Genomic DNA, 12,988 nt, shown 5'->3' with positions numbered 1-12,988 from the left:
CATGTGGTTGATAACGTGGTTGTGAGTGCAGTTTCCAGACACGTGGATGGAGTGTTGTTAGTGATAGGATACAGGTCCCCTGAACTATTACATCGATCTCGTGATTATATTCCCCACACGAAGATCCTTCACAGAAAAACCATTAGGGTCAAATTCAATCGAAACTTTATTATCTGTGGTGAATTTACGTACAAAAATTAAATTTTTAATTATCTGGGGAGCAAGGAGACCATCACGAAGATTTAAGGGTGGTTTGTATGCCCATAACCTGTAACCGGATGCGATGACCATTACCCACTAATATATGATTATTAGTGCTAAAATTAAAAAGGGGCATGAGTGTACCTCCATTATTGGTCATATGAGACGAGGCTCCAGAATCCATGTACCATGACTGGTCTTGGGGGAACATCATAGTTGCAAAAGAATTAGCCAATTACGTTGGGCGCACGGGCTCGAAAAAGTAAGCTTGCGGCTGCTGCGGTGGGCCCTGCTGCTGGGCATAAAAATTTGGTCGTGGAGTTGGGCCAAGGACAGAGGCCTGGTGTGGTCTGTAACTCTGTTGGGCCAGGTGGTACTGTCCATAAGGCTGTTCGACAACCTGTACACTTTGTGATGGGTAATTAAAGTAAGCAGTGGGCCATTGTTGTTGAGCTTGCAAGGTGTGTGGACTTGGGCTGGCCCAAATTTCTTGATTATGATTATGGACTGGCGTGGGATTGTTGTTGTTTCCACTGCCCCTCCCACGCCCCTTTCCCTTCCCTCTGCCACGGCCACGGCCCCGCCCACCACCACCCCTGCCGCCACCGCCTGGGTTGCGAGGTGGCTGGGAAGGCTGGTGGTTGGGTTGGGCCGCTGCCGGTTGTGGTGGTTGAGCAAAAAAAAACAGTGTTTGAGCCACTAGTGTCATGGGAACGCTTTTCTTCCTCAGCAAGAAGACGATTTCGAGCGTTCTCAAAGGTAGGGAGATGATCTGTTTGTTGGATCATGGTTGTCACGGTATCAAAATCAGTGTTCACAAGACCTGCAACAAGTCGTAAGACTAATTTCTGTTCCGTTACCGGTTGATCAACATTAGCCAATTGATCTGCCAAAACTTTCAAGTGAGTACAATAAGAATTCACATCAGAAAAATTATTTAGATGTAAAGTTGTGAATTGATTTTCAAGATACACTGCGAGGGTGTTTTTGTTATCTTGAAAAATTCCCTTGAGTTTACTCCAGATTTGTTGTGCTGTATCTCCTCGGCGGAGGATTGTTTGTAATAAGTCAGTAGATATTGTACCATAAATCCATTGTTTCACAATCGAATCTAAACGCTTCCACAGGGGTTCAGATTTATCAATAAGCTTAGGAGTATTTGGATCTATGTGATCGAGAACATTAAAAGCATGAGCATGACATTCAAATAATTCAACCCAATTGGAAATTGTACCTTTTCACGATCAAGAATAAGAGGGATAGCGTTCTTGATATTATTGACTCCCAATGCCGGATGAAATTCTGAAGTCGGCGGAGGAGGGTTCTCGTCGTCTTTGCCCATAATGCTAATAATGATGTAATACTACTGTGCGTATAAACCAAAAACTATGAAGCAGCAATCTCTAAAGGCAAAAATAAAGAAACAAATAAAGTACGAATCCATTAATTTGTGAGATTAGGGAGGTGCGCTAAAGAATGTCTAAAAAAGAGAGAAGCAAGCAGAAGCTTAATTATGTGGGATGCAACACTACGAGTACGAAATCGGACAAATTAAAGAAATTTTGTGGAAGCTAACTCTATAACCTAAGCTGTGATACCATGCTAGATATTGTGAAACTCCGTGAATTGGAGTGTATTCCATTGATCAAATATATAGGGATTACAAGAGTTAAGCTAAAGAATGGGGTCTCACCTTTCACATTTTTCACCCTTTATGACCTATACCTTTTTTTTTCACCCTTTAGGACCTCAAACCATCTTTCCGGTGAGTTAACCCAAGACTAACTCACCGTTAACCACAACCATAATATAAAAATAAAAATAATACTTTAAATGCAATTAATTCCAAACAAAACATTAAATAAACAAAAGTTAATCCAAACACATCAAATATGATTGTTATACCGTACTTCAACATTTTAAACTCTCCTTGCTTGCTATGTCTTCCCCTCAACACCAAATAAAACAAAAATCTCAGATTACTCACTTCATGAATTAATCCTAGCGAACAACAACAATATACTTTATAATAAACTAGTTTTTTTGGCCCGTGCGACGCACAATATATATTTTTTAATCAAATTAAATAATGATGTTGATATAAAAGTTAAAGGGACAATAAACTAAATAGTCAAGCATTGATTAAGTGAAAGTTTTAAGAATGTTAAAAGTTTTCTATTAAACATTTAGGGAGAGTTATACAAAAAACAAGTTAGAATATATATAGTATAAAAACAAAAGAGATTTTAAGGTGGCGACGAGTGTCATGCAAATCTTCATGTTTTAAAAAATTAAAATAGATTAGCGTTTTTCTAGGGTCAATTAGACAACTAAAAGTGACAAAACCTCTACTCATGTAAATTGAACCATTAACTCAACAAATCATTTGATATCATAACATAAACGAACTCAGGAAACCATCCAAAAACTCCATTATCCCAACAAATAAATCAATAAGAAATCCAAATCTCCAATTAAAATTGCGAAAATTATAAAACCCATAAACCATAATTCATCTCAAAATCTAAGACAAAAACCCATTAATTAAACTCAATAACAACAACGAAATCGACACATAATTTCAGAGAATTTGGAAATGGAGATTTTGACGAAATTTCCATTCAAAATCAAGAGAGAACAACCCAAATCACAATATAAAATCCTCAAAATCAAACGTCCCAAAATGAATTTCAGCGTTTTTTTGGGTGTAATCGATAGTACTCCGTATATGAATTACGTTGTTTGATTTTGGGAGGAAAGAGATGAACAGAGGAAATGGGGAAGGAGAATTAATTTATGAGCAAGTAATTAATTGTAAATGCTTAATTATCATTGGTTGATGGCTTACATAGTTTTACGTACGAACAAACCGATTGCTGCCACGTGTATTTAACCAAGGGGACTAACCTTTTAACCAAAGGGACTAATATTTTTTTTACTTTGGTTAATTTTGGCCGGAAAATGAATAGTAGGTCCTGAACGGTGAAAAAAAATAGTTATAGATCCCAAACGGTGAAAAAAATAAAATGTTAGTCCCCATCTTTGGACTTAACTCGGGATTACAATGATAGTCCTAATTAGGAACACTAATATGACTAGAAGTCTAATATACATCAAATATCCTAATAGATTTCTATCTCTATCAGAGAATAATATTGATTGACGATAATATAACTGAATATCTTTATTATAACACTACAAGAATTTGTATCTTTAACGACATTTTTTTTATTAGGTAGTTTTTCGCAAAAATCATATTTTATAAGGTAGTTTTTGACAAATTTGCCTTCTTTTAAAATGTATATAAGATCGAGTAAGTCTTCGAACGCTAATGTCATCATCAAAAAAAACATATAACTATATAATGACAAAGTGTAACTATTTGATTGATTAATTACAATTATCGAGCATAATTATTTGTTTACAAAGAAGGAAGTACAATCTAACTATTTGATAAGGAGTTAGGTTTTATACAGTCATACATAAGTTTGCAAACCATTAAATTAACATAGACGGACACGGAGTAGTAAATATTGTATTAAAAACAAAAGTAAACGGAAAATTAATTTTATTTTGTTAAGAAATGAGTTGGTGAACAAAGCTTCCCCGTTGGCAAAACCAACTTTGCATGAATAATAATTTTCTTTAATAAATCTTCAGGTAATCTTGTTATTTTATTACCGTCCTCTATTATTTCCAAAACCTCGTCAACCTTATTCCCTGCCTCTGCCTCCGCCTTACTCTCATCTTTAAACCCAACAAGCTCAGACCGATCCCGGCAATACGGACATGTTGCCGAGCACGGGTCCGCCAAGCACATAGGGTGGAACACGTGACCACACTTGGGGATTAAACGCAGCGTTTCGTTCCCCTCCTTAAACTCATCTAGACAATTTGCACAGTTTAAACTCGTTACTTCTTTTCCAAGCAAGGCTTTGGCGAGGGAATAAGGGAAGAACACTAAGATGGATTCCAGGGTAGGCCTGGATGAGATGTTGGAGTCGTCGGAGGAAACACTAATGGTTCGTTGTTGACTATGTTGTTGTTGGTGCTGCTGCTGGTGTTGGTGCTGGTGGTGGCGGTGATGGTGGTGTCGCCATCGACGTATGCATGCACAACCAAAGTAGATTAGGATGCAAACTATAATTTCTAAGATAACAACACCCAAAGCTATGGCTTTTGGGTTGCTTTTCATTGTGGAAGAAAGAGTGGAAATTATGAAATACACTAAATAAATAGCTAAGAATTGAAGGTGATGATATACAATACGCATGCAAGGTAATTAGGTAATAATATAATCAAAATGAGATCATTAGTGGAAAATTAAGAGAAAAGTCTTAGTTTGAGAGGTGATATAATACTACAATACGTCTGTGATGAATTTAGGGGAAATAATCGGGAGATATTGTGACATAATTTGGTCAGATCACATCTCATATGAACAAGGAAGGGTACGCCGGCACTAGCGCAACGTAACCGATCGATACAGTTTTGATCTAACGGTTAAGACTAACGACGTACTTGTGTACGATAAGAACACATTGCTAGCTATAGTGCGTATAGAAATAGAGATAAAAAAAATAAAAGTCGTTGTAGAGTTTAGAGAAAGGACATGATAGGTTGATCATGCATAAACACATGGACAGTTGACGGTTGACTAGCGAAGTAAATCACAAGTGGTCTAATTTTACTTCCACTCAGATGGTCAACTCAACCAAAAGTTTAAGGCTTCAAGTGTGGAAGCAATATGAGGCTCCTCAGACCCAACGCTAAATATTCTCCTTTGAAAGGAGGAGGTGGATGAGATTTGAACCCGTGACTTTTGTTTTATGCGGACTCTGATACTGTTGTGGGAGTTTTTCCTTTGGATGATGACGAGGAGGTATCAGGTTCCACGTAGTGTCGGGTCCAGTCCACGTCGGCGGCGTACCTACAAAACAAGAATACTCCCGAAGAAATATTCCCTCCGATGCTTAAGTAAGACACGGGTTTTAAGAAAGATGTAATTAATGAATAGAAATTATTAAAGGTAAGTAGTAGAATGTTTCTCTATCTAGAATTGTGTGTCAATTCCTTGGGAATTGAGTATATTTATAGTCTCTCCCTTTTGGGGGAAACCCTAGGATAATCTCATATGATTGACTAGTTTATCAGATAATGACATGTGTCACTATCATAACATTCTCTATGGGCCATGTGCCTTAAAAGTACTTGGCACATTTAGGCCAGTCATACATCAGCATACACTGACTTCCTAGATGGCAGCCAAATAGCTAGGCGGCTGGCCAATCGGGAGGTGCCACCTGTCATGCAACAATTGAGCCACGTAGGCGGGGTATTTTTACCCACATCATTTGCCCCTCAAGAAGGGTAGTAGCGTAAAATAGTTCGTGTACTGCCCGTTCTTGATCATTGATCTCTTAATCAGATTCCTTGAACCGAGGAGGGTGTGCCACGTGGCGACTTTTCCTATTCTTCCCTCCCTATATATATGTGAGGGGGGTAAAAATTTTCATTTTTCACGTTCCAAAATTCACCTCTGTGCTTTCTAGAGAGAGAATTTACAGAGATTTCTGACGCATTCATCGATTCGGCCCATCTCCTAAGACGTAGGATAGACCGGACAAGCCCTTCGTCTCCTTTTCGTGACGCTCACCTTCGACGCCATCATCTCCGACATTTTTAAGGTAACTGCCTAATCATTTCGTCTTTATTTTGTGTTTAATTTTTGAACTACTTTCGTTGTCCGTCTATTGTGGTACCGTCCATTATTTTGGTCGGTGCTTTTTAAGGTTCTTGAGTCGTTAAGGCTGGGACTTCTGGGTATGGTGGTCTGATCTGCGCCGCACCAATATCCCTCATTTTTTAAAGCCCGTCGTTAAGTTCGGCCTCCCATTGCGTTTTATGCAGGACATGATGGCGAGGACGAAAAAGACGGCAAACATTGCTGACTTGCGGCTTAGGGGTCAGCAGATGGACCCTTCTTTCTCAGGGGGGAGATCCATCAAAGTGCCGGAAGGGGAGATAAGTCGGACTCCTCCTGGCGAGACTAGTGGTGCCCGTCAAGGGGTTACGCACTTTGATGAGTTTTGGATGGAAGAGATGGAGGACGTTGGTCCATCAAGTCAGCCCGCCGACTCGTTCGAGGAGTCGGAGCCAGATGAGAGCGACGGCGAGGCTGTGGGTGAAGAGATTTTAGAGGAGGAGGCTGGAGTACCTAAAGTTGTTGCAGGAGGTGTCCAGGGAGAGAATGCTCAAGTTGATGCGGGTCATATTGGGGCTGACCCAAAGTGGTTGAAATGAATAGAGAGGCATGGGGAGAATTATGCGGCCGGCATGAATACTAGCCCTGGTTACGAGATGAGGTTTCCAGAGGACGAGGCGTCCACTATTTTTGATGTGGGCCCTGGGGAGTTTCCCGTATATGCTGGCGCTTTTAAGAGCGGCTTACGTTTCCCTGTCCATCCCTTCGTGGAGGAAGTGTTGGATGGGTTTGGCATTGGTCTTTGCCAATTGACTCCTAATTCCTGGACGAACGTACTTGGGTACGTTGCGAAGTGTGAGCTGTTGGGCCTGAGGCCGTCTTTTAATGCTTTCCTCGGGCTGGTGCGCTTCCAGAAGGTGAAGGGAGCTGAGGGTTGGTTTCAATTGGCCAACAAAGGTGAATATGCTACTACTTTTGACAAGCCGTCAAAGCATCATTATTGGAGGATGAGATGGGTTGTCATGTGGACCGCAGATGAGGCGGCGGAGCTGAAATTTAGCCGTTGGAAATTAGAGCCTCGGTTTTCTGGAGGGAACGAGGAACTGCCGGCCTTAACGGCTCAGGAATGGGACCAAATTGTTGTCCACTTCCAAGCTGAGACGCTAACGGTTGGGACTAAGAACCTGAACATTCCCAAGTCCTGGCTCCCGTCATGTCCTCAGTTCAAGGACCCAGTGTTTTTGGCGGCAGCTGGTCTAGATCATGGGTTAGACCAAGGTACAAGGCATTACTGCTTTTTTGTGAAAACATTATTTGTTAAACTAATTTTGTTGTAAAATTCTTCTTTTGCAGCCGTTGCCATGTCTAAGCTCCCGGCCCAGGAAAAAGGAGGGATTAGCACCAAAGAGTGGTTGACCCAGATGGTTGACCAGAAGCTAAAAGGGATCGTCGGAGGTACTCCGGCGAAAGTAAGTTAGTCTATTTTCATTGATGTTGGTATGTTGGTTCGGCGTTTTCTTTATGGTGTCTGTTTTTGTTTTTGCAGAACGGTGAGAAGGGTCCGGCTGGCTCAAAGCGCAAGGCCGAAGAACGGGATGCTTCCGCGGCGGGGAAGCGTCCTAAAGTCAAGGCGGGGATCCGGCGTCCCAAGAAGGAGGACGTGCCGGAGAAGTTTATGGATTCTCCGGTGGAGGTCGCCCCATGGTTGTGACTCCTCTACGGCAGCACCCTCCCCCTGAGGGTTCGACCAAACGGGGGGACGCTAAGGGCGGAGCCGGTCCCAGCAAGAGAGCTGCGTCTGCCACGCTGGTTGAGATCCTCGATGGTGAGGATGATCAACCATCGGCTCAGGCAGCTCAGACTCCAGAAGCGCCTCGTCCTCCTCCCCGTGGCGGTGACGATCCAGGTATGTTCAGTATTCTTTTAGGCTCAGTTATTATTTTTTTTTGGTTAAGGACTTGTGTAAACTCTTACCTTTCTTTTGTATAGCTTCTGGCCGGCAGGCGGCTTTGGACGATGAGGTCCGCAATATTCCTCCATCTCGGCATTTCTCATCCCGAGATAAGGCTAAGATCATCTCTTCAGTGATTAAGGCCGTGCCGAAGGAGTATGTGGACCAATTCCCTCCGGCGGCGGACGCGCAGTTTGGGGCTATACAGGCGGTTCTTTTGGATGTAAGTGTCGTACTTTCTGCTCCATCCCTGTACTTAACAATTTTTATCCTTTCTTACTTGTATTTTTCCCGCAGCTGCTCATTAAGGCCGAAGGCTTTAAACGCTGGCGAGCTGACGTCACCAATCAGCTTCAGCAGCAGGTGCATAAGGCTACCAATGCCGGTGACTATGTCATGGCGACGGTGGAGAAGGTTCGGCTGGAGATGCAGGAGACCATTGAAGCTGAGAGCAAGGAGCTGGCCGTCCTGAGGAGTGACAAGAAGCAGTGCTTGGTCAAAATTAATGAACAAGTTCTTGCTATTGAGACCCTTAATGCCGAAGCCCTTTCTGCCCAGTCGTTCCTCCAGGAAGCCGAGGCCAAGGTGAAAGAAGCTGCGAGTTTGCGCCAGCAAGTGGCCAGTCTTGAAGAGATGGTCTCGGCTTCTCAGGCCGAGATTTCTCGTATCAAGGCCGAGGCCAAATTGGCTGCAGAGGGCGTACGAGAGAGAACTCGCCGAGCCTGGCACGCCTGCATGGAGGACTTCTCCTTCGGGTGGTTTGAGCGGCAAATTAGCAAGCAGGGCGCAATCATTGAGGCTGAGGAACAAGGTCTTCCTCCTCCTGTGTTTGAGGATTCTGATGCCGAAAGTGAGGAGGTGAACTCACCGGCTCAAGAGGAGGGGACTTCAGCTCAGCCATCCTCAAAGCTTGCTGTCGACGGCCCAGATGGTGTGGGCACGTCGACCTCCGCTCATTCTGCCGCTGCTCGTCCTACTGGGTCTTAACTCCACTCCCCCTTGTCAGAATCAAAATCAGTTTTTATGGCGCCAAAAGCGTCTGTAATGAATAATTTTATTTTTGTTTCAACGCCTATGGCGTTTGTTTGGATAATTTTTTATTTTTGTTGAATTTGACGCTGTTTTGAGCGCAAACCAGTGGTGACTCGTCACCTTTTTATGTTATTTTTCAATTTGACTTTTAAACGCCTTCTCTGTTATTTTGTTGTGTGTGATTGGACGTCTACTTTGTGCCCCAGAGCAGGTGTTTGTAAGTCTCTGAACAGGACTCTCACGCCCAAGTTTATTTTAGTCGATTGATTGACGCAAGTCAATCAATCAGTATGATTGCCGCTGAACTTGGGTATGGGGATTGTTGTGCGGCTTCTCGTCGTCGGCTTTCTTTTTGCTTTGGCATGTAGGAGTAAACCTATTTGCCTTAGAAAAATATTCGTTTTTGAGAAAACAAATAAGTTGTATGGGGGTTTGCCCCCGTCGTAAATTGGGCGCGGTATGTTAGATGCCGCGGCATATGACTGATTTGGGGATTTGCCCCCGTCGTCAATTTGGAGCGGCATATTTGTTGCCGCGGCATATAGGAGTAAACCTATTTGCCTTAGAAAAAATATTTCATTTTCAAGAAAACGATAAGTTCTATGGGGGTTTGCCCCCGTTGTAAATTGGGCGCGACATGTTAGATGCCGCGGCATATGACTGATTTGGGGGTTTGCCCCTGTCGCCAATTTGGAGCGGTATATTTCTTGCCGCGGCATATAGGAGTAAACCTATTTGCCTTAGAAAAATATTTTATTTTCAAGAAAACGATAAGTTGTATGGGGGTTTGCCCCCGTTGTAAATTGGGCGCGGCATGTTAGATGCCGCGGCATATGACTGATTTGGGGGTTTGCCACCGTCGTCAATTTGGAGCGGCATATTTCTTGCCGCGGCATATAAGAGTAAACCTATTTTCCTTAGAAAAATATTTTATTTTCAAGAAAACGATAAGTTATGGGGGTTTGCCCCCGTCGTAAATTGGGCGCGGCATGTTAGATGCCGCGGCATATGACTGATTTGGGGGTTTGCCCCCGTCGTCAATTTGGAGCGGCATATTTCTTGCCGCAGCATATAGGAGTAAACCTCTTTGCCTTAAAAAAATATTTTATTTTCAAGAAAACGATAAGTTATGGGGGTTTGCCCCCGTCGTAAATTGGGCGCGGCATGTTAGATGCCGCGGCATATGACTAATTTGGGGGTTTGCCCCCGTCATCAATTTGGAGCGGCATATTTCTTGCCGCGGCATATTTCTTGCCGCGGCATATAGGAGTAAACCAATTTTCCTTAGAAAAATATTTTATTTTCAAGAAAACGATAAGTTGTATGGGGGTTTGCCCCCGTTGTAAATTGGGCGCGGCATGTTAGATGCCGCGGCATATGACTGATTTGGGGGTTTTCCCCCGTCGTCAATTTGGAGCGGCATATTTGTTGCCGCGGCATATAGGAGTAAACCTATTTGCCTTAGAAAAAATATTTCATTTTCAAGAAAACGATAAGTTGTATGGGGGTTTACCCCCGTTGAAATTGGGCGCGGCATGTTAGATGCCGCGGCATATGAATGATTTGGGGGTTTTCCCCCGTCGTCAATTTGGAGCGGCATATTTGTTGCCGCGGCATATAGGAGTAAACCTATTTGCCTTAGAAAAAGTATTTCATTTTCAAGAAAACGATAAGTTGTATGGGGGTTTGCCCCCGTCGTAAATTGGGCGCGGCATGTTAGATGCCGCGGCATATGACTGATTTGGGGGTTTTCCCCCGTCGTCAATTTGGAGCGGCATATTTGTTGCCGCGGCATATAGGAGTAAACCTATTTGCCTTAGAAAAATAGAGGTTCGTGTTTTCGGGAACGATTTTTGATATTTTAATAGGTGATCAGCCTATGTTTATGTTAATCTAGGCCACTTCTTAGGCTTCAATCAATCAGGCTTGTAAATGTTGTGCTAATCTGGGGCCACTTCTTAGGCCTTTATTGGATTAAGCTTTTTGCATGCATATGTTAGGTAAGTTAGTAAGAGTAATAAATAGGACGAAACAAGAGTAGTATTATTTATACTCTGTAAGGCGAAATTAGCCGGTTACAAGGGAGATTACTACTCCAGTAGGACCATTAGCGGCCGTTGTCTGGATCACAGATTCTTCCATAATAGACAAAATCAGAACACATCCTAGAAAAAATATTTTTTGAGATTATATGCGTTCCAGGTGCGTAGAATTGGTCGGCCTTGCATGTCCTGAATGCAATAGGTCCCATCTCTGACCTCGTCATAGATCTCATAGGGTCCCTCCCAAGTGGGCGTCAGTTTACCCTGTTCGTTTGCTCGTCCCACAGATTCCATCTTTCGAAGAACAAAGTCTCCTACCTTGAGCACTCTTTTGGAGACTTTCTTGTTGTACTCCCTCGCCATCCTTATCTTGTACAGTTGTTGCCTCAATGCTGCATTTCCTCTTATTTCAGGTAAAAATTCAAGGGCCAACTTCATCATTTCCCAGTTGGCATTCTCGTCATATAACATGACTCTTAGTGTGGGTTCACACATTTCTATGGGCAACACGACCTTAGCTCCATAGGCTAGAAGGAAAGGGGTTTCGCCGGTTGAGTTCTTAGCCGTGGTGCGGATGGACCATAAGACGTTTGGCAGCTCATTGGCCCATAGACCCTTGGCTTCATCTAGTTTCTTCTTGATCCCCTCGGAGATAATCTTGTTAAATGCTTCGACTTGGCCATTGGCTCGAGGTCGTCCCACAGAGGCAAAGCAGCTGTGTATGCCATGGTCTGCTAACCACTCCTTCAACTTAGGCGTCTCAAACTGAGGCCCATTATCAAAGACGATAGCTTGTGGTATTCCAAAGAGAGTCATGATATTTTTCCAGATCAACGCCCTCACATCACTTGTCTTTATGTTTTTGAGAGCCTCTGCTTCAACCCACTTGGTGAAGTAATCAACAGCTACTATCACATAGCGCCGGCCTCCAGGGGCCGCTGTATATGGCCCTAACAGGTCCATTCCCCACTTGGCAAACGGAATGGGACTCATGATAGGAGTGAGAGGGTGAGCCGGCCTGTGGATGAGATGAGCAAACCGTTGGCACTTGTCACATTTTTGCATCATAGCTAGGGCGTCTTCTCTCAAAGTGGGCCAGTAATAACCAGTTCTCAAGGCTTTCTCTGCCAAGGCTCGTCCTCCAATGTGGGAGCTACATAATCCTTGGTGCAAATCATCTAGAATTTCTTTCCCCTTTCTCAAGAGTGATACACCGCAGGAGGGGTCTAGAAAATGACTTCTTGTACAAAACTCCATTCCACCATTCAAACCAAGAACTCTTCTTTTGTATTTTGGCGGCCAGACTTGAGTCGTCCGGAAGCGAACCGTCCACTTTGTAAGCAATGATAGGGTCCATCCAGGTTGACGACCGATCCAGAATAGCTACCATAGGAGCGCACAATTCCTGCTCAATACTTCGCTTATCTTTCACTTCCCAGAACACGTGACGCGGGTGTGAGGGGGTCGAAAAAGCACGAGGCTAATGCGTGACCTCGTCCCTCGTGGGTGTGACGATTCTTCTTATTCAATCAAGTGTAATTGGATTTCCTGTGAGTTTACACCCAATTGACTAGTAATCTAGGAGTCGCCATTCAGTTTTTAACGACAATGAGAAAAACTGACAAAACCCAGTTATCGTGACATAAAGGGAGTGCAATTATGTTTGACCACGACGGCCGTAGGTTCCCTTGTGATCCCTGGTGTGGGGATCTCTCAACATACACCCGCAAGGTAGAGATTGAGGGTTCGGGGGACTGTAACTACCGAGAGGAGTACTCGCTCGTCGATAACTCCAGAGGCAGGATATCCTTACTAGCTCAGCATAAATAATTGAAGGGACACGCGTTAACTATTAAACTAATCTGAGTTGATTTTAGCAATATGCAACATATAATACTAGATCGATCGCGATTATCTGATTTAAATAGCATTAAGGGACCTAGCATGATAATCCAATTTCCCAAAAATATTATATTTGTTAGGCGTGATAGAACAATCAGATTTAGTTAGTTTAACAGTTCATAAAAAGGGCGAGGAAAGCAATTAAATCATCGAAAA

The 12,988-nt window shown here is 43.2% G+C and overlaps 1 protein-coding gene across 1 annotated transcript; it reads right to left on the bottom strand.

Annotated features, from left to right (window-relative positions):
• Positions 1 to 10,955: 10,955 nt before the first annotated feature.
• LOC130471402 (uncharacterized) lies at positions 10,956 to 12,187 on the bottom strand. Its single transcript, XM_056841487.1, has 2 exons — positions 11,194 to 12,187; positions 10,956 to 11,053 (listed from the first exon to the last, which is right to left on the bottom strand). The coding sequence occupies exons 1-2, from the start codon at positions 12,185 to 12,187 to the stop codon at positions 10,956 to 10,958; spliced, it is 1,092 nt and encodes a 363-aa protein (XP_056697465.1).
• Between the last annotated feature and the right edge of the window lie 801 nt (positions 12,188 to 12,988).

The sequence above is a fragment of the Spinacia oleracea genome, chromosome 4 (genome assembly GCF_020520425.1).
Source record: "Spinacia oleracea cultivar Varoflay chromosome 4, BTI_SOV_V1, whole genome shotgun sequence".
NCBI classification, from domain to species: domain Eukaryota; kingdom Viridiplantae; phylum Streptophyta; class Magnoliopsida; order Caryophyllales; family Amaranthaceae; genus Spinacia; species Spinacia oleracea.
This window is presented reverse-complemented; position numbering and strand designations above follow the sequence as displayed.